We start from the raw sequence: 23,756 nt of genomic DNA, 5'->3' as shown, positions 1-23,756 counted from the left end.
CGTTAAAACTTTTTTCCCACATTGTGTTTTATTAATATTTCACGAGGCCATAAAAGTTCTTAAGAAAGTTAAAGTGTAAATGGTAATTACATCCATAGATTTGGTATTAGAAGTTTTTAAACCAAACTTTATGCGACAATTAAATAAGAAGGTAATCCATCGAACGCAATAATAGCAACAACATTTAGGTGGAATTGGCGAGTAATTTTATAATAATTAATTTATGATTGAAGAATAATAATCACGACAAACGTGATCGTAACCATCACAATAATGACACAGTGTTATATTATGCGCATCATTTATTCGAGTATAATGACAAAACGCTCATAATTGTTTCAATTGACCTTACCTGACCTGCAAAATAATGCCTGCTGATTATGCCTCTGCCGTATTCACCCCCCGCTTCGTGTCGTCTAGGTTGAGCTTGATCGTACGCGTCCCCGCACACTCCGCATTTCCCGTCGTTAACGCTCCATTGAACTAAAAACATATATTATTACCGTCTTACTTGTTTTTTCTTTGCTCTGCGTTTCAATATTAGCAATTCGAGCTCGTAAAGTAAAAAATAATAATAATAATAGAAAATATAATCGACGGATTTTCTCGATCTGCAGGATTCACATCGTACCAGAATGGCCGCCGCAGAACAATTCGTTATCGTTGTAATCGACCGGATTAGGATATCCGAACCGCCACATACTGTTTCTTGACGGTGGCTCCATAAGTCTTCCATGTCCGACCACAGATTCGAACAGATGTACCTATTAAAAAAAACAAGTGCAAATTGAAAACGAAAAATCCTTAAATTTAATGAGGGTGAAAAGTAAAAAAATATTTCAATCAATTTCTATCAAATGCCGACATATTAATATTAATAATATAAACCATACTCGTATGGCAATATCGATAGGGTAGACTCAGATGTTCATCGATGGATCGAAATCGTGGAATTTGTTTTGATATATTCAATATCGATAATCATGCGGGACAACTATCGGAATTAGCATGGTATTACTAAAGAAAAATACTGAACATTTCACTTATGTATTTAAATCGACAAAAAGTACTAAAGTACCGAAGTTAATAGTTACTTGTGTTCTTTTTAACGCTTATTTAGTGAAGTTGTAAAAGTCATATTACAGAACAAAGAAACAGGCTATTATATACCCGAAAGAGTACACCATCTTTTATTTCTAAACTAATATTTAAAATCAAATACTAATCCTGAAATGTTGATGGTGAATACTTTTATTTTTATAGAAATATTATACATACAATTACAATTATTAATATTAATGTTTTTATATTTGCATATTTTAATTTATGTTACAAAAAAAGTATTTAAAATGTAACTTAATAAAAAGTGTTATGACAATTATGAATTAATAATTAAGCAGCATTTCATTAAAAACATTTAAGCCCCAGTCCAGTATTCAATATATTTTAATGTATTTTTTAATTCAAATTCATAATTTCTTAAATACACTTCAATGATTCTCGGCAAACCATATTTTATAGTTTATTAGTGTTACCATACCTTTTACATTTATCATAATTCGATAATATTCGATACAAATTATATTGTTGACCAACACTAAATAATAAATTTACAAAAATAGGGAAAGTAGGGTAACCACTCTGCTGTAAGTACAGTTGGTGTCGAGTGTACCTCATCATTGATGAGCAAGCCACTATAATACAGCTGTTAAATATTAATTCAACTTAAATCATTCAATACCGAAAACGATTTTGTATAATAACTAAAAGTATATTGTAAAATAATATATATTAATATTTCTATCATAGGAATTAGTAATTTATTTTACAATTAGTAATACGATAGGAGGTAGGTAAGTTAAATTATTTTTTTCCCCAATAATATTGCATTAAATTTAAACTCAAAATTCTCATTTTTTTTTTCATTTTAAATAATATCTTTCACAATCTGTAAGTTAACATATTTACAATATGCGATGTGGCGTGTTATAAATAGGTGCTTATTCGTGTGAAAAATCTATCCATTAAATTTTGAACCTCATGGCATGTGTGTGTTTTCATGAAAATTAATAATCTTCCTATGTCACGGCACAATTTTTGATTTGGTCGTCTTCCAGGGTTACATGGGTTGATAAGAGCAGATAATTCGAAGTTGAGGAAGGTGAAAATTGTGGATGTTAGGGAGAAGTCGCTTATAGAAGGGCTTAGCTAAATTTTGTGCGTTGTATTATTATAAAAAAATTGCATTTGAAGGTATCTTTAATAATTTGAAATGGATATAATAAAAACGTGAAAAATGAGGAACATTGTATTATACTTTCAAGGTTTTTGACGAAGTAACTCTTATATAATATATATTATATAACATTAAACATTTTACCGACATTTATAGATAAAAAAAATTAAAAATGTTAAATATCTACAAATTTTATCTTACTATATAAACTACTTTTAACGGCTAATCTCATAAACTACGCGACTGATTTGGCTGATTCTTTTTTTGTTGTGTTTGTAATTTTTTTTGATAGAAAATTTTAGGAAAAACCCCTAGAAAATTATGAAATCTTGAAGGCAAAGATACAACAGTGGTGCCATCTGTCATAATATATTTGTGTTTATTGTAAGGTTGCTATTGGTAATTTCAGAAAACTGCTATTTTTAAACTACTTTTTTTATTTACTTAACGACTATTTAACCTTCTCACGCATTTATAATGTTGTTAAGAAAAAATAAACATCGATAAAATTATGTAGACATTGAATTAAAATCAAAACATTACATTTCATTACAAGTCCTGCACTTTTCAGTATTCACTAATCAGTTCTAAGTTCCAAAATTTTGTCATTTTGGTTTGGTACATTTAAAAATATGATTTAAGATAATATATATCCAAATGTATACAAATTGTTACAAATACCTAATTTATTGAACTTTTTTTACAATATTACCTATTACTAACATAACATTAATAATGAAATAGAAATAGTTATGAAGACTGTATCAGGTGGCAGTATGACACTCATACTCCCGATTAGTTTGGTCGAGTGTTCAATGTTAATTTGTTATAACTTATATAACAGTTTTGCTCAAAAAATAAATTACCACCTCAAAATTATAAATGTCCAGAAAATGCAGATGTTATAAACGCCCTCGTTTTTTTTTATTGAAATTGCGCCTATACCTACTCACCATAAAAAGTTTTAAAAGTTTTAAAAATTTCAAAAACTTTGTAATTCCTCTGGCGTAATATATTTTTGTTTATTGTAAGGTTGCGATTGGTTGTTATTGAATATCATTTTAAACCTGTATATTATAATATTTGGTCAAAACCATATTATATTATAACTTAGTAAACATGGAATTCCTATGATGCTAACTTTTCGACAGTTATACCGGGAAGGTGGGAACTAACACATGCATATCTTAAACAACGAGTTAATAAAATATTCGTAATTAAGTACGTAAGTACTACGTACCTCGCTAGGTCTGAAAATATATACTTATCGCATAATCACAAGCGTATCTCACGGGCAACGCCAGGCGGAATGGCTAAAATATAATAATATAATCGAACGTGTCCTGACTAACTCATTGACTGATCAACGTAGAGCCTAACTAATGATAGCTTGAGGCTTGCAATTTTCACGGTACCTATTATATTATATTAATCTCATAAGTCTAAGGTATTTTTTCGGCAAGATATTCTAGACGGGAATGGGGATCGAGGTGTACCTATACACAAATATTTTACACTCGGGCGAAGCCAAGTAATTCAGCTAGTATAATGTACAGCTCAAAAAGAGTCAACATATATTTTTTTTAAATGTTTTATGTTTCGAGTACATAATGTGGGGGGGGGGGTAGACCGTGCACTACTAGCTAACATAACAAAATTATCATTTTATAATTGTTAAGCGATCATTAGTGAACCTTGTAATATTTGTAAGTAAATTTGATTTCAGTATTTTCAGTTATTTTACGGAAATCCCATTTAAACTTTATATTAATACCATTTTTGAATTGCTTACGATTTTTCATGATAATGATTTTATAAATTTTTAATTTATTGTAAGCTAAAAACATATTATGATATATTTTGTTTTATATCCTGAAGTAGAGCATTTTGTATATTTAATTATTGTCAAGCAATCAAAGTTTAATTTACAAGTGGTAAGGTGCAGGTGTGCAGCAGGGGTATCCCCTATACTCCGTAGACTGTTTCACTCATCTTAAAATTAAATGATAATAAGTAGGCTGAGATTTAGCTCATATTTTTAGTGAAACATGATAAATTAATTTAGATGTTTGGTATATAATAAATTCGTATCTCAAGACTTCCAATACAATTTATAGGTATAATAAAAGTCATATTTTATTTTACATATTTTGTCATATATTCTTTAATAATTCCATATTTTGTTCTCATGTTTTGAACATATTTTCGTTCACAATACTCGAAACTAAAATAATTTATTAATTTTTATCATCAAAATTGGAACAAACACGATTCATGGTCAGCGGTGGGCAATGATAGTAGAGTCGTATTAATAAGTGCGTACCTACTGCATTTATTTTTATGATAATTTAAAATAGTATCTAGTAGGCAATTGTTCTACTTTGGAACGATAAGAATATAAAAACAATTTTATTTAATTAAATTTTTATAAAAAAAAAAGTTGATTTAATTAAATATCTAAATTAAAAATTCAATATCTTAAACAATATCTTAATTTTTTATCACATTTTATTTTAAATTCATACACAGTATTCTTATACTGTGCCTATTATGATTATTTTAATTTTATATAATTTTATTACATACAAGGCTTTAATATTAATTTATAAACGTAAATCACAGCACTACAGACTACAGTAATAAAAATATTGGTTCAATTGGCAGGTTGGTATTGGTATTGTTTTGTTTTAGAATATTATACAGTAAATATAGATCTACATGAAAAAGTGTGAAACCTAATAAGTCATTATGATACCAAATAAATGTTCTAATATTTCTACACTCAGTATTTTCCAAGCAAAACGTTCATAAACACTAAACGCTGATACGCAATGTACACGCAAATGTATTTAGATACCTACAATAACACAATAAATACTGCTGCACATCAATACAATTATCAATCTAAATTACATTTAAACTAGTTCTTTGAACTTGTATAATTTACTGATTTTAAATATTTAGGTACTGTAGTAAACAGTTGTATGCTAAAAAAAAAACGATATGAGTGTAATAGGAACGCATGAAGTTTGTTAAAAATTACATTTTGAAAGCAATAATATAACTGTCAGATTCTATTCTATTCTGCATTTTTTTATATTTTTACATTTATGAATATTAATAGGTACATTCTAAGTATTAATATAAATTAATGTTAGTTAAATACCTATTACAAGTATTCATTGAACTAATTCATGTTAATTTCGTAAAAATAATGAATTGAAATGTTTTGGATAATAGATAGAGTTGTAATTCAAAGCTTTTGTGTTTTATATTTCACATCAAAATAAAATGTACAATGTTATAAAATCAATATTTTTTCCCTATTCTTAGAATATAAATAAAGTATAACTTAATTCACAAAATCTTCTACAACATGACATGAGTTATTAACTGTTAAATAATGTACTTTTAAGACTACAATAATTTTATTTAATTATCTTATAAACTGCGATGAATGTTAACATTAATAATATTATATATATTATATATATATTTATAATATTATCATTTACATAATTATTATAATTAAGAGGTACTCCATTATTATTACTTTTATTAATCTACAATCTTAATAAATATGAATTCGGAAAATGAAAATAAATACGAAAAACTAAACATTTTGTTAAATTGATTATGTTCGATATTTCTTGACTTGTTTACTATTTTAAATTAAATAAAAATGGATTTTCACATTTTTAATCTTTTATAAGATCATCAAATTGTAGTAAAATATACTGTCGAAAAAAATTGCTTAAATGTATATGTACCTATATAACGAATATTCGTTATTCGTATACACAAATACACAATACATATTATATATAGTAATAATAGTTATAAGTTATAACAGACATAATATTATTATATACAAATAATATATACGTATATTCTTTCAATGAACATAAATATGATTTATTTTTAAACGAGAATATAGTTTATCATACAATTTAATAAATTCTTTAAATCTTAAATCATAATTTTTATTTAAACACACGACCGAATACTTTTGTTGTCGTTGTAAGTTATTCAATTTGTATATTTATTAGTACAAAAAGGGCGTTGCGATGGAAACGAATTTTAAATGTATGAGTTCACTGAAGGCGAAGTTCCCCGATCTGATAATATTATTTATGTCATTTTAACAATGGTCTGCGTAGGTGCCAAAAACGATATTATTAAAGTTCGTTAGTGTTGCATAAATTCCATTATATATTGTAGATGTGATGAAATTAAATGTTCCAAAAAGGTGACAATATTCGGCCAACCTAATTTTTATCTGAACCGGTTTTGTACAACACATTAAAATCACATTTTTTAAACAATTTTTTTTGTATGGAAGTTACAAACAACTAGATAAATATTAGTTAAGCTAGTACGTTTTGTATAATCTGCTGATTGCTAGTTGCTAGTAGGTGTACATACTTTTAAACAACTTATTTTTATATAAATCGAAACGAAATTGATTTTAAAGTGATGCTTCATATTGTGCTCATGTAACTTTGGTAGGTAGCAGTATTTTTTGATGTCTACATTTATTTAATTGAGAAATAAAAACACTTATAACAAAATGTATACCTATGTAAAAATATAATACATCATTTTTTACGAAAGTATTTTTTTATTATTATATATAATAAACTATAGTTAATAATACAAATTGTCTTCAAGAACTATAATCAAAAATCAATAACTAAATTAATAACATGTTTTAAATAAATTGATTTATTATATTTTGGCCACATGTAATTCGCTACATTATAATTACTAGTCATCTATTCGTATGTTATAGTTCCAGATCATTTAATTATGAGTGTAAAATTTGTAAATTATGTTCACTAAAAACCTGTTTTATAATACCTTAGTTTATACTTTAAAATACTTAATAAAATATATGCTTCAGCCATTTTATATATTTTTTAAATTTGTACATATGTACCCAACGTTCGAAAATCGAACTATGTACATTTACAATCTTTTGTTAATTGTTATTATTTTTAAAAGCTATATTATGTATAGACAATAGATGTATACTGTCGTATGGCCTCTACTCTCTATATATAATAAAATATAAAACTTCTTGTATAATAGACAATTTACGAACACCCTACAATTAATAAGAAATAAATTGTAATTAAATATTTTTTTAAACTTTTAACATTCTTTTATTATAAAATAATTTACGTCCTGGTGTTCTGTTGTTATATTTTTTTTAATAAAATGAAAAGCTCGGTTGAAGGAACATACTATATCGTGTATATTTTAAATTATGTGAAATGTTAAAATAAATACTTTAAGCATAGTATTCAAACACTACACTTGACTTCTTTGAATGAGCTTTCGTTTCTAATAATTATTCTAAAAGAATTCATGGAAAATAATAATACTATATCATTATAAATGGAAACAAACTTGAGTACAAAGTAGAAACTGTATATTTTATTTCACAATTATTTGTTGTTTTAATTACATATTTTATTTTAGCATAATTAAAACGTGCTCTGTGCTCTTCCTAAGTGAACAAAGCATAATTTAATAATTTATTACGCCTTAATGCTTATATTTTATAATTAATATGATATAGTGTAAGCATATGCATACAATCCGTTTATATACCTAGTGATTTAACATTCTTATCTATTCTATGCTATAAGAGTGGCCAAAACTATTTTACGTCATATACCTATTGTTACTATAGTTTATACCTAACAATGAAATCATAATACGTTTTTATTTATTATTTTGTGTACTCACCCAAAGTAAACAAACAGGAACGAAGATTTGCAGAGTCCATTGAGTAGGTATCAAACATTTTTTCATTTTTGTGCTATTACACTTCAAAACGACTGCATTCAAACTGAAAAAAAAAACTATAAGATAATACCGAATACTGTATTATAGCGAGTGATGTTTAAAAATAATTTGAATCGTTTCACGGGTCCCCCAAACACATAATGAGTATTATTGTTCAATTGGACAGTTTAAAATAATGATTCGCACCTCTTAACCTTCGATCGCGACAGATCTATTCGGGAATTAAATTATATTTTTTGTTTATTACGTTTTGATCAAAGCGATACGAAATCTTTAACACATTTAGATCAGGAACAGTAGTATTAAATGTTCGTATTACTTCGCTAAGTGTAGTAAACCAGTCGTTAATTGACCCTCGAGGGGCTGCGTGCTACGTTTTTATGACTATGAAAAACATGGAAATTTGTCGTTCAACAAGGCCAAACCCTCAGGAAAAACGAAGAGAGGGAAACGACTAAAGTACAATAGTCCACAATAAAAACAAAACAAAAATATTACGATGGTAAAAAATATAAAATAAAAGATGGTAAAAAAAAACGCATACAGATCTAACACAATGTGAGTATGATCGGAATTTGCGCGCTTCAATTGTACGATATCGACGACGACCACCACAAGAACGTCGACCACGTCGAAAAGGTCATGTACCACGTTTGTTTATGGTATAGGTATTAGGTACTTGTTCTCAAAACTTTGTCGACCACGGCAATGGAAAAATATAACGTATGGAGTCGTTCGGTTATTTTATGTGTTATATTATTTGCAGTGTTTTATGTCTTCTTCCTCGTCGTCCACTCTCCATCCCAATCGCCAGCCCCTCCACCAGCCCCAATCCCAACCACACATCCAGACAGTCTGCAGTATAGGCAGGACATTATACATACATTGTATAGGTACTTGCAGGTCGTAATACTTGGGAAACGACGACCTTCAATTGTGGCTTGTGGCGGCGGTCCACGGAGCGATCGCGACACGCAAAATGTGTGTAATATTATAATGTTTATACAGTTTGAATATATTATTATTATTATTAAATTGTGCATATTAGGTATAGCCTTTAGAAGTAAAAAATGAATATTTATCATGTATGCGATGTGCAGACGGTCAATTTCGTATACACTATAAAGATAGGTACCGCGGATCCCGACCGTAAAATAAGTATATTATAATTTCGAAATCCGTAGGCACTTCGATGACGTCTCAATAATGAGTTAGGTATAGTGTGGCGATTAGTATAAAATATCTCCCGCGATTTCGTGTTCAGTCAAACCTCGTATACTTAAGAGTAAATGGGAGTGCAATAAATAGTTAGAGACGCTATTGTTATTAATTGTTATGCTATATTATGTTATCTTATATTTTGTTTTTAAGTACTAGTTCTAAAATCATATGAGCCATTATATTTTTTGTTGGTATTACATAGCTTGCATGAATAAAATTAATTTTTTTTGATCACACTTTGTATACGCGATATCATGCAAACAAATTATTTGTATAACGAATATGATAGCGGTTCTGCCCAAGTATAGTTTACACGATAAATACAAATTATCAATTTATATAGGTACCTAGGTAATTTAAATAAGAGTTAAATACGGATTCCTAGAAAAATCATAGATTCTAACATAATGTGTTATCCATTATTTTTATGTGTTTATCCTGAATCTCAATGAATATTCTCTGTTGCTGTATTTCTTGAGTTTCGAGTTATATAGTGTCTTCGGAATTTATTTTCAAATTGTTACATAATAATATAACGCATCAGTAACTTAATAAACGCGTCAAAGAATACCAACGCTTGTGAGTCTTAGACAATATTCTGGTGCTAAATTTTTTTAATAGTATAATTTCCGAGTCAAATAAATGCAACAACACGTTATACTTTCTAAAGTGGGATTGCGAACACCGAGTGCTCGGGAGTCATTCCAAATAGAGGCCGTAAATACGAATTACCTAGATCCTCTACAATAAGTAAAGCAATGTCTCTAGCAGAATCACGACAATAATTTATTGTACAGTCAGATTTCTTATACTATGTTAAATAATATCTATGAGTGTATTATACATTTAAATACACCATGATAGATAATATAAGTCACATACTCACATAATATTATAATTATGGCATTATGGTTTTACTACTATTCGACATAAATTATTTTGTATTACACATCGATATTGTTGGCCAATATGAAGACGATAACAGTTCAATTATTTACTTAACAATATTAAGTACATATCACCTCTAGGCCATGGTCGTATCTACAATAGAGACATAGACTATTGTAGCCTATAGGTACTTAAAAAACCTTAATAATATTGTTGGCGTTTCTAACGTTGTCGACATCGGATCAATTACCGGAATGTTAGTGAACATAACAGAATAGTAATATTTAGTTAAAAAGGTAAAGTCTAAATGATTTATAAAAGTTATAAATAAATTGATTGAGTTACTTACCTAATACACACACACGCCTCTAAGTTCTAGTCACATATTATATCATTTGACATTTCAGATATACAATAATTAATATTTACTTTCGTTGTAGATAATATGTATTTTTCTTACACAAATATTATTCAATTGGATTCAATTTTAGATACGTCGTCGGGTTCTATTACAGGAATTACTACATGTCTATAATTGAATAATTATTTTGCCCACTGATATAAGAATTATAATCCTGTTCATTTTTTCTTTGGATACATACGATAGCCAATTTAGATACTTACACATCAATTTCACTCGTGATTTGGAAAACTCGTATAAACATAGAACCTCCTTGAATATTCGTTAAAATGTGAAATCAATATGTTATCTAGGAAGTAAAACTATAGTGTATATAGATAGTAGGTACCCACTATACCCACATAATAATAATAATAATAATAACGATGTAATTTTAATATTTGATTTCCATTATTATTTTATCATACGTTGTGATAATTTAAATTATAAAATAACATAGTTTTACATTATTTTATTTTCAAATTTATTAAACTACAATTGAACTTTTTAAAACTATTAACTTGCGAGCCATTTTTGTTAAAAGATTTCTCATCCCATAATGTATTTAGTTTATAAAATAAGGATTGTAAATAAAAATCGTATTTAGGTTCTAAGAACTATCATGAATCATGATCGTATTAAAATACCAAAGACCAATATTACCTACTGATTGGCAATCACTTGTCGCTATATTTTAACTGCTGACTCACGATACATACTAGTTTGTCGTCATTCGTCTTGTTCAACTAAGTGTATGGAAGTACGGAACTTTGTGAAGTGTTGTGTATGTAGTGCAACAGATACTGATATTATTATTTAATTACCTACCTACAGAAAATAAGTATTCTGAATGTTGTAACAATTTATAATATACATACAAGTATATAACTATATTATGTTTTAACACTTAAAATTTGTTTAGATACACCATTTGGTTTGTCCCAGTCAATAATTATTATGGATATTTATGAAATATGAGTTTAAAATTATAACTATAATATTAAAGAGCTTCTTTACCTATAGCTATAGCCTACCTAACCTAACTTACGTTTATTATGATTTTAAATACTTTTACAATTATTTAAGCTCAAATTAAAAATAAATCTATGTTTCGATATGGCTCAAAAATCTCAGATAGTCAATTATTTAATCATTTGTATTTATGTAAGTTCTAAAGCTTAGGTGGGATAGAAATATAGAATAGATGAGTGCAATATAATCAGTAAGTGGTGATGAAGGAAATGTACAAGGACAACCACACTGAGACTCTATATTTATAGATAGTATAACATAACTTTTATGTTATAAACATGTGATTCAACATTAAAATTCAAACTGAAATAATATAATAATATGTATTTGAAATGTATTAATTTTTTTTTTTTTTACCGTCGAAATAGATAATTATCTTGAAATTATCTAAGTACTAATAAAACATGACATTAATAATAACATAATATTAACATATTATAATATAATTCTATTATTTATCAGTCATCGTTCAAAAATACAATAAAAACCATTGATACTTGACGATTTGAATTTATTAACAGTCTATGAACATTAAATGCACTTGCATAAAATATATTATGTAAACCGTCCATCCCGCAATTTAAACGGGAAATTGAAATTAATAAGTAGTAGTACTGAGATATGTTTATTTATAATTCAGTATATCAATTACCTATATTTGTAGGTACACAAAATAAAGAAGAAAACTAGTTTTGAATCGTCATTTTATATAATATTCAAAGGATGTTAATACAAACAACAACAATACACAAAGAAAAATAAGAGCAATAAATTCCGAGAAATAAAACTAGATAAACATGAAAAATGTTGCTCCTATAACAGCTATAATATTGAGACTTTAGGAGTATCTTTCAGTTAATAAATATTTTCTGTAACTTTACAATATAGCGATCTCAAACACAAAAGTGAATGAAATAAAATGTTAAAATGTGTAATATGAATATATTTTGTTTACGACTATATTATTACGTCATATTCAAACGTATAGTATATTTTATTTGCGTACATATTATTATATTTTAATTATTAGAGAAAAAGAGTAACAGAGTTACTGTATATTTCATAATAAATAAAACATCTGAAAAGCTGTTGAAAACGACTGTTGAAGTATTAAAAAAATCATAATTAATATTTATAAATTAAAAAAGTACATGTATTTATGTGATCGATATAGGTATATAAGATAAGAGGTAAAAACTTACAGTCGTATTAGAAATAAGACATTGGAACGAAATAAAATGTTAACGTGATAAATTGAACTTCAAATGTAAAAAATCATGTACCTATTACAAACGTCTACCTACTGTACTATATTATATTTGACGTATTCGTATACAATGAGCATTCGCATTTACCGAACTTGTTTTACCATCGCTCCAAGAGCATTAATATTTTAACGAAATTAATGACACGCTAATATTTTATGTGGCGGATAAACCTATTCCATAATGATATTATATTATTATATTGTTATTAATAGGTAATGATAATAATATGTTGTATGATATTGTTATTGCAAGGTGTTCCCTAATAATAATAAATATTTTATAATACAAAAAACATAATGATGTATTATGTACCTTTTTATTTTTCTGCCCAGACGTGGTTAACCAGTGGATAGAAGTGTGTATGTGTGTGTTGGTTTTTTTTCGCCACACAATAGCCAGACTAGTATTTTCAATTAGGGTAACCCAAGACGGTTTTTCAAAAGTCGGTAAACAGCACGGTTGCCCGTTATACGTTGTGTTTGCACATCTCTCAGGATATTCGTTTTTATCTCTCTGTCCGCACAACATGTATGCACAAACACACACTTACACACACATTATATCCTTCCCAGCTAGCGTACGTGTGAGTGAGTGTGCGTAAGTGCGCATGTATTTGCGCCTACTTCGAAATCACGCCAGAGGTCAGTAACCATTTTCAATAAGTGGATTAGTCACCGGCCGATTCGGCTGACGGGGCATATTATTATATAGTGGTTACACATAAATACAAGACAAACTTGACCTATCCGGATAACATGGTTAACGTATACCACTGTTCGCGCGTATAAGTATCGTCGTGGACGGTAACGCGTGCGAGCAACATTATGAATCATTGGGTCGGAATACAATTTAGTTAGAGGATCACTCTGTGAGAGACGAGGAATAAGAATGACCATTAATCCAAATTGCCGCGGATCCGTAGGTACCTACATCGCGTGACTCTTAATCCTCTAGTCCTGCGTGTGGTCGTTCTACAAGCCAAACGGGTCCTGATACTGCGTTGACATTTGGCAATGATTTTCCACACGGTTAATGTTTTATTTATCATTTTTTTTTTTCATGTTTTATGTCTCATAAATGTCAACATAAGCCGTTCAAACTCTACGTACGTGCGTCTACACTTCAAACGACACTCACGCTTTGTCTTCAAAGGTTTTAACTCGTATACCTATGCATATTATGTATATACACACGACCAGATAACCGACTGTAAAGAGATTGTAATATGTGGTCGAAACTTCTTGTAGAGTGTTCGTATACATTATAAATGTATGTAAATATAGATTCATTATAAGTATATACCTACCGCAGGACTACAGGAAAGATTAAGTGATAAAAATTGTGTAAATACCTAATCTGTTAATACTTAATTCATGACAACTATATAGCTAGGACGTACTTAATATGTGTATAGATATACCTATGTATTATACATAGCTACTCGTATTTTCTACAGAATATTACTTGACAATAGTTTGTTTTAAATAATATTATAAACAACAACTTTAATTAAGAAGTGTTGTTGTTATTAATTGTTATACCTATTTTATTTTTACAAAAAGTTAAAATCGCTGTTTATTTTTTCAACTTTCCCAGTATATAAAAAAATAACATAATTAACTTACTGATTAAAACAAACAATAACATGTTACTGCAGTAGATTGCCTGACGCTTGTCCATAAAAATAAACTAGAATTCTAGAGAGAAGGGCATACTCTGTTATAAAATAATAAATTAAATTCTTTGTACATTATTTTTATGAATAGTGTCTTAAACTGTCTTTGTGCTTTTGAAGACGCTATTAAATAGGTACTTAAAATACTCGTAATAAAAATGAAATAAATTTTAAGAAAATTATGTTTTATAAACATATACAATATACACATAATATTTGTATAATATTTTATATTATAATTAAAAAGTAAAAACAAATAATGATAATTAAATCCTGATTTGAAATTAATACTGAATAAAATATTTAAATTTAACTGTTTTTAAAGTCAAAGATAATATTATGCATTACTTCATTATTATAAATATATTTTTCCCTTATTAATGGATATAAAAAAATGTATTAACATATACCTATGAAAAATACATACGAAACCAATGTTATTTTTATTCGATATTCTTGTAATAGGTACCAATTTTAATATTAAGAATTTAAGTATGTCTTAAATGCACCTAATGTAAAATAATGGTATATTATGTATACATTTTTTTTTAGATTTTCGGTTAAGCCAATAAAGTATAGATGATTTTTTGTGGGAAAAAAATATACTGTAAGCACTTTCTAGTGATAAAAACTCAAAAGCTTCTAATGTTTCCTGTAGCCCTATCTATTGAATGAATATTGCGACTAGTTGGTTCTTTGAAAAGGCCGTTTTCAATGTTCTCAGTAATTTCCTTGCACACAGTACACAAAAAAATTACGAACAACCGGCAAAATGTATTGAAGAAGTTAATACAACATTTAAAATTTAAGTGCCTATAATATTATAATAATGGACCACCAAGACTATCTTAAATCAAGGTGAGCGAACCGATACAAGTGGTGAGTGCCACGCATTCGGTTATTATGTCTTGTCTGGCTATTAAAATTTAATCATCAAGAATCGTGATGTATTTGGTTCCAATGAAAATAATATTATTTATTTGTGCGTGTATAAGTCACGTATTGGATGAAATAAAATAAAGTAAATAAGTACCTATATACTTACGTTTACTTTATAAATTATTTTTAATTTTTATATGACAATGAAAATAATATATTTTCAGTAGGTAAAATAGGTAGGTAATGCATAAATTAATCAAATGTGAATTATATACAACTATTCTTATATGTTTATGGTATAGGTAAAAAGTTATAAATATTACTTGTTTAGAGGATGGACATTTGTTTTTACTAGTTGTAATAGTGTGCTGTTAGTTTTGATATTATAGTGTATTATAAATCTTTTAAGTAAGAACATTATTTGTGCTTAAATGTCAGTGATTTTTCAATATTTTAATTTTTAAGAAAGATATGAATATGGGAAATACTACAAATTAAAAATGTTCATATATCGCTTGAAAATTTAAATATTTATAAATCACTGACGCTTAAGCACATATACTGTTCATACTTAAAAGTTTGATTATTCACTCAATTCATTCAAAACTTACAGCACACTATTGAAACTAGTGAATGCGAATTTACTTTGTCATACATGTGTAAAACGGAAACAACAAATGCATGGGTTATAGCGTCCTCTTAAGTTTTAAAAATAAAATATCTATAAGATTAGTATTGTAATTTGTAAGTACTTATAAAGAAACAATACATTTAAGTATACCTTAAGCTTTTAATACATTTTTTTACCGGTATATTTTATATTAAACTTAGATTAATATACGGAAAATAAATATTTAAGACTTCAATAATTAAGTACCTTGAACATCATACTAACATTATATTATCAAAATGTTATAAAAGTATAACATAATAGAGCAGCAAGAAGGGTGATATGCGATATACCCATCACTCGTGGTGCCGTGATTTATGCACAAAAAAAAGGTAAAATTTAATATAGTCGCTTATACTACTTAGTCACTTAGATTATGTTGTTATTTTTTGTATAATGTTGTGTAAATTGTGTAAAAATTGTTAATTATTTTATTTCAAAACAAATATGTTTCATACTTCCACAAAATGAATTGTTTTTCTTATTAGAGTATTATATGACTATAAAACATGTAACGTATATGAATGCATTAAATAACCACATTCAAATGTTTTTTTAAAAATTGTATTATATTTATTACTTTATGTATCTATAACTTTCTTATTGAAAATAATTTTGAATTTAATTAATTAATTCATGTTAGTTTCATTAACTGTGCCGACAAAATATTTTTTTAATAATATATTACTTAAATACATTATGAGTCATAAAGTTACGAGGCACAAAAAATGTATTTATATAAAATAAAAATATATAATATTAGAACGGTATCTCTTACTAAGGAATTTTTTCAATATTATCTATATAGATAAATAAAAATAGATAACGTGAATATCTCATATACTATTATAATCACGTTTACATAATCAGGTGTAAATATTATTAGTTTCTCAAATAGTTCAGTCCTTGTGTTTTTGAACAATAATATTATGTATATCGAAAAAAAAACACGGAGTTTTTTAGGCTAGATAGTGGCAATCGTGTAGTTTTCGCACCTATGTAAGAATATCCAGTTCAAGCCATTGTTGATGTTAGATATATTTATATAATTATTATTGTTATTTTATAGAAAATCTTCTTGTCCCGCCGAAGAATGCTTTAAATTGTAAATGCGACGAGGTTAAGTCAACACGGGAAACGAAAACCCGTGGTTCGGAACTCGGAGGAACCAAGCCGAATTATGTATGGCCACATGGAAAATGGTTCATTGATTTCGTCTCCGATGATCTCCCCGAGACAAATCGGTTTGATTAATACGTGTACACTTCGACCTCACTTGTACAATTCGTTGTGATGAAAAAATTTTATCACGTGCCTTGTCTATTATAAAAAAAAATCACCCTACTATTTACTAATATACAAAACTACGGTAACCGTTAAGACGCTATGGTCTATCAACACGATCATGTTCTCAAGGTCAAGATCAAGTCTGTAGTTTATATCATATTATACAATACGCATAATAAATAGATAATAATATGTTATGTATTACATATAATTCTAATTGACTCGATGGGATATTACACATAATTATTTTTGTAATGACATTTGAACTTTTAAGTACCCGGCGGTTGTTGAGTATATGCACTAAGATGAATGAAACTGAACTTAATTTATTATTTTTAAATTCTTTTTTTTTTTTTGTACTAACAAATATAAACGCATAATCACTCTACCGTTTAATCAAATTCAATCATATCTATTTATGGTTATACGTATCAAAAACAGTTTTCAGATATATTTTATAATTTTAAAAGCCACAATACACAAGTGTTATTTTGGTGTTCAGACTTCAGGAAATTTAACTCTGGTATTATGGGAATAAATGGGTCCATAATAGGTACGTCTGTACGACGTAGGTAATGTTCCTTGGACGTTTTAATGACGTTTCTATATTATTATATTAGTTAGTTTAGCTATAAAATATTTTATAGAGCTATCTAAAATAAATGTTATAATAATATATTTTCGGGCCGAAAACCACCTTCGCTCGTTTTGAAATACCTACACCCTGTGTTGTATTTTGCGCGGATTCTACATTTTATACAATATTATAGAATACCCAATCGTCGTTTAGCCAACTTGTTCTAATCCACAAAGCTCAGAAATAACTTATAAGGATTATTTAGCTAGCAAAGCGTTTTGAGTCGAATAAACTGATACACTAGCTGAACACGTACGCACGAGTATACAATGAATGTTTCGAGATTATCAAAAGGATTGCGTTTTATATGTAACAGCCAATCCATTATTGTTTGGAAGTTAATTTTTTTTTTTGGCAAACAATATTATTATTATTGGCGATGTAGGTACACTATAATATTATACTATATCGGTATTTATTATGATTTATAAATGTTGTGTAATTCACCGTTGGCATATTGGCAAATGCAGTTAATGGATTTATTGAATATTGACTATTGTATACAGAAATACAGCATACTACGCACTGTACACACCCACACAGATACACAGTAGAATTAAGTTGTGAAAATAACGTTGAATATTATATATTTAAATTTCGGGGGAGGTATATTTATTGTCTAAAATAAATAAAACACGTGTCGTTTTGTTAATGGTAATGAATGTTAATGGAAAATAATAACAGCAAAAAATTAACATTTGACATTAAAACGCAAATTCAGCAACTCGTAAAACTAACTTTGACAGTACCTTCACTGTAATTACGTGAATAATTTTAAAAGGTTGGAAATGATGAATATTTGTTGAATAATTTATTATGTATTATAATATATTAAATTGAGACAAATGATATGATAAGCTGTAGTACGTTTTATAATTTAATCAATTTAAATATTATGGGTTCATTTTTATTTTACTGTAGAGCTGATCGAATGTGAACGTGATATCAATTACAATTTACTTAGTTCAGAATTTGAAATGCCAACTAAACTGACCTTCAATATGTATTTTGAAGCATAGTCAAATCCAAAGCAGCCTTCGTACACAAGATAGGTACCTACGTGCAAAACAACCTTTATGATCTAATAAAAATAATACGTTTTTTTTTTAATTAGGTAGGTACCTTCAACAACCAGTCCCGTCAAACAAAAAAATGATTTAAATACCTAAACCACAAGATTAAATTATTCATGTTATATAAAAATCAAATTAATAATATAATATGGTAAATCATACTACACGTATTAATAATTTACACTAATTTGACAAAACAAAGCATGTTAGTGGTAGACATTTAATATTTTAAATAACATATTACGATTCCTATATAATATTAAAGTGTATGTATATTATGTATTGTGCATTTACTTATGATACTACAATTAATTAAATTTAATGAGTAATGTCTGTTCTTTGTGTTTAGTTAAAACATAAAGTTTGGCTTCATTAATTTAATCACATCGTACACAAAATTAAAAATTTAATAAAACACTATTACTTATTTAAATAAACTAAAACCAATTTTTGTTATAAATTACATTATTTATGGAAATAATTAATATATACAAATATCCATGCATACCAGTATTTTTTTAATAACTATATTGATAGTAATTGACAATTTGATAATTAATTGATATTGAAAATTCTATTAAACTTTAATTGTTTTTCAGATTCACCATACATTCACTAAATTTGATAAATTAATTAAAATGTTGTTTTGAAATAAAAAATGTTTTTGCGTTAATACCAGGGAAATGTAATTCATTAAAATATTAATATTAATCATTCTATGATTATTATATCCGCATTATAAGCTATGAAATAAAACCAAAGATCAAATTATATCATAATAAGACTTCAGATGTCGGTCAAAATAAACGCATCAACTTATGGGTGACGCGTTATAACGAAATATATCTGATGACATAGAAAGTTATAAGACATTGAGAATAGGTATCAATTGTCATTTATTCCATCTCATTCAAACAGTGAAATTAAAACAAAATCACAAAAACTATTTAATATTCTAGTTCACACTCCGACCTTGACCAAAAAATACTCGCAACTTGGAATTCATAAAATCCTTAAATATATTATTCGTAAATAAATGTACTATACAATCTTGCGAGTGTATAATAATATAGTATTATGTATACACAATACCCCATCGTCCCTTCGATATTTATACGAAATTTCGAATAACGATCGTATACAATACAACATTGTTCCAATACAATCCAATTGGTTTTACCGAACTTGATGGCTATATATTTAAATATTTCGATAAAATAACGTTACGAGTATATAACAAGGGATTGAGAAGACGCGATGTGACATATACATATACTTAAGAGTGATAAACACCTACCTATTGAACTTCAATTATTATTGTGGAGTCGTCCAACGACTTTCAATATTTCAACGAGCTCGGTGTTTACTCTCAAATTTATCATTACTCGATACTTAAGATTTTCATTATATTTATATAAATGCCCTTAATAATGTCATTGCTTGTGATTTGAATTTCGTCTCACGCATTCAATAGACGTGTCAGTAGCACTCACGATTTTCAAACCGGCAGTTAATGAACCGGCAACTGCTACAATAAAACGAAAAATACCGCTCGAGGTCGTGCGCCTCGCGCAAGTTTATGTGACAGGAATATCGGAGCTTCTAAAATCTGCTGGCATATTATTATTATTATTATCTATTATTTTTTGCTTTAGGTCATAATCCGTACCGTTCGGTTAGGTTAGTTTAGAAAAACGATTTATTACAGGGTCATTTTTTTTGTGTTATAATGACATATATATTATACGAATAACATTCGACACCGCGGAAATGCACAACACTGCATCATTATTATACGTATTGTTTTCTATAATCACATTTGACTTTTCTATATTTACATTTAGTGAATATTTTAGGCACGTAATTCGAATATCGGTTTTACTCCAAAATATGTCGTGTTTACCAACGCTATCTATGTAGATTAAAACTGATGAAAAAAATTTTAATATATTATATCTACAGATTTATCCTGTAGAAATAAAAATACCAAAGTATTAAGATGGGTTGCTTTGTAAACGCACTATAAATCAACATAATTAATAATGGTTATTATAATATAAAGGAATTGATTGTTTTATACTTAAAGTGAATATTTCAATAATTTTCACTGGCTTATCGCAAAAAAAAAACAGTTTCGAATGGCGTATTTTTTATAAAGATAATACTATGGAAAATCATAATTTTTTATTTTATTTTTAATCTTATAAATAGAAGTTAACAGTTTATTCAACAATCATTGAAGTCACATAAATAAAATTTACTCGGTCCTATTGAAAAATTAAAAATAAATGTATAACTGTATCTTAACTCATAAAAAACTTTTAAAATTCTTGTGGTGAAATACGTCCAATTATTTATACTTAAGATAAAATCATAATAAACAAACAAATCAAATATGACAATATTAATGCACTCATAATTTAAACTAATGAAGAGCGTAGTGAAAAAAATGATAAAAAATAATCTCCTATTTTATTAAGGATGTCACTTGAATAAATCGATATTAAAAATAATTTTCTAAAACCATTCTACGTTAAATACATTTATATTATTGCAACATTCCTCTTACCTTTTCAACAAGTGATGAAAACCAAAAACAGCTATGTTGTGATACAACAATATTCAACGGACAAACGATAAACAAAATAGAATTATAATATAAATGGTGTCGGTGTTGAACTATAGGATACAACAATGCGTAATGGATACCGAAGGTGACAATAACATCATAAAGTTAACGTGCCCACTATACTGATCCAGCTCGTTGAGGTCTCCAATGTATTTATATTGTGGTTCACTAGTAACATTCATCTCTTCTACTATAGGTAGAAATAGCCGGTACCCCCCGCACGTCTCTGAAATTGTCCAGTCGTTATGTGTATGAATATTTAGCGAATACATTTTTTTATGTATATATTATAATTTATGTTGTTTATTATACACATGAGTAAATATAAGTTAGTTGATTTTTAATTTGTTTAAACGGTAACAAATATAACGATTTAAATTCATAATAACTACACATATTATTATAATCTTTATGGTATTAATATTATTATAGAAGTTGTTCACTATATTATATAAACTGTTTGAAAATAAAATTTCACATGCAAATAGATACCGATTAAATGACGACTCAAGTAAATATCACATTCTTATTATCAAATTAAAAATATTAATTTAGATAAATTATATTAAACAATAATATACTAAGGTATATAATATTAGTTTCCAAAATATGAAAAACCAATTGATCTGATCTAATTCGTATATTTCTACACAGTATCGACAGTATAATTATAAATATATTACTAAAATTAGTAAAATTATACGATTTTTTAAATTACTATACATATTGGTGATTCATTTATTCAGTTATTTTACAAAATATTCGTACCTATTTAAAATAAAATATTTATAATTAATTTTAGATTAATTAACTAATAGTAAAAAACATAAAACATAAAAATGTAGCAATTGCTATACGTGCTAGAAAATTATTAAAGACAATTTCTACTGACTCATTAAAATATTTAAAAATCAAAGAAATCAAATAGGTACTTATTATGAAAATTAGAACCATTTTTGCAGACGTTTTATATTTTGTAATTTTTTTATTTTTAGTTCTTGATTACATTAGGTACATCTTGCATATTATAACTTGATATAGGTATACCTAATTGTTTTGTACATAGATTTATTAAAAAAACCAAAAACAAATAGCTAATTTATAAAATAAATAATTATATAATTTACATTATATTATAATTTTAAAACTTTAAATATAATATTTTTGTAGAATTTGAATTTATATATTTTTTATATATTGCAGAAAATATTTGTAAAAAAATAAATAAATAGGTAATTATAGTTATAAGGATATTTCAACAACTAATGATAATTAAATCAGCCACTTATTCTATGACGTATAATATTTTAAATTTTAAAATTAAAATGTATATTAAATGTGATTTTATTTAAAACTAAATAACAAAAAGTTTTAAAAGTCTTCCTTGCTGAATAATATATAATATATATTTTCATTTTTAATTAAAATTTATTAAACGTAAGTACTGTAGTTATAACTTTGAAATCTCTTGAGATTAAATTTGAGATCTGGATTAATATATATATTAGAAGCAATAAATTAAAAGTTAATCGCTGTAATTTCAACATGGATTTTTATTAAATTAATTATTATAGTCAAACAAATATTAATGATAAAAACTTCTTCATAGGCTCGTGTTTGGATCATTCACCGTTCTCGTTGATCAACATCAAAATTGATATAATATACCTACACAACTAAAAGACGAATTTTAAGATAGACCATAAAGAAAGACCATTGACCTCATACCTATTTACGAATAAGGATAATTTGTATACCTAAAGGCTAAAATCATCCATACGAAATTATGCAAACAATAGTAGTCTTTCGAGTCATCGGCACACAACAAACAACGTCACGTTAAAAAGATTAATAAAAATATCGATAACAAAAATTAATAAAGGACAAAAGAGATTTATGGGAAAATTTAAACAACTATTATACAGTGTATTTAAGATTATAATATAATATCAAAATATATAATACATAATATCAAGTAAAATATAATTTGCCACTTAATTATTTAAACAAATTGTATTATAAATTAATTAGTAGATGTAAAAAATAT

The 23,756-nt window shown here is 27.0% G+C and overlaps 1 protein-coding gene across 2 annotated transcripts in view; it reads right to left on the bottom strand.

Moving 5' to 3' along the window:
• Nucleotides 1-21,849, bottom strand: part of LOC100162050 — a 33,869-nt gene extending 12,020 nt beyond the window's left edge. The window contains exons 1-4 of one of the 2 annotated variants that reach the window (XM_016805144.2): nt 21,650-21,849; nt 7,991-8,093; nt 632-764; nt 353-483 (exon numbers count right to left, since the gene is read on the bottom strand). In XM_016805144.2, the coding sequence (XP_016660633.1) occupies nt 353-483; nt 632-764; nt 7,991-8,056 (330 nt within the window). In that variant the 5' untranslated portion in view covers nt 8,057-8,093; nt 21,650-21,849. Of the gene's footprint in view, nt 1-352; nt 484-631; nt 765-7,990; nt 8,094-8,236; nt 8,352-21,649 lie in introns of those variants that run through there. The other variant, XM_016805145.2, reaches the window with a different exon arrangement.
• Between the last annotated feature and the right edge of the window lie 1,907 nt (nt 21,850-23,756).

The sequence above is a fragment of the Acyrthosiphon pisum genome, chromosome A2 (assembly GCF_005508785.2).
Source record: "Acyrthosiphon pisum isolate AL4f chromosome A2, pea_aphid_22Mar2018_4r6ur, whole genome shotgun sequence".
NCBI classification, from domain to species: domain Eukaryota; kingdom Metazoa; phylum Arthropoda; class Insecta; order Hemiptera; family Aphididae; genus Acyrthosiphon; species Acyrthosiphon pisum.
The sequence above is the reverse complement of the archived record's forward strand: the minus strand, read 5'-3'. Positions and strand labels throughout refer to the sequence as shown.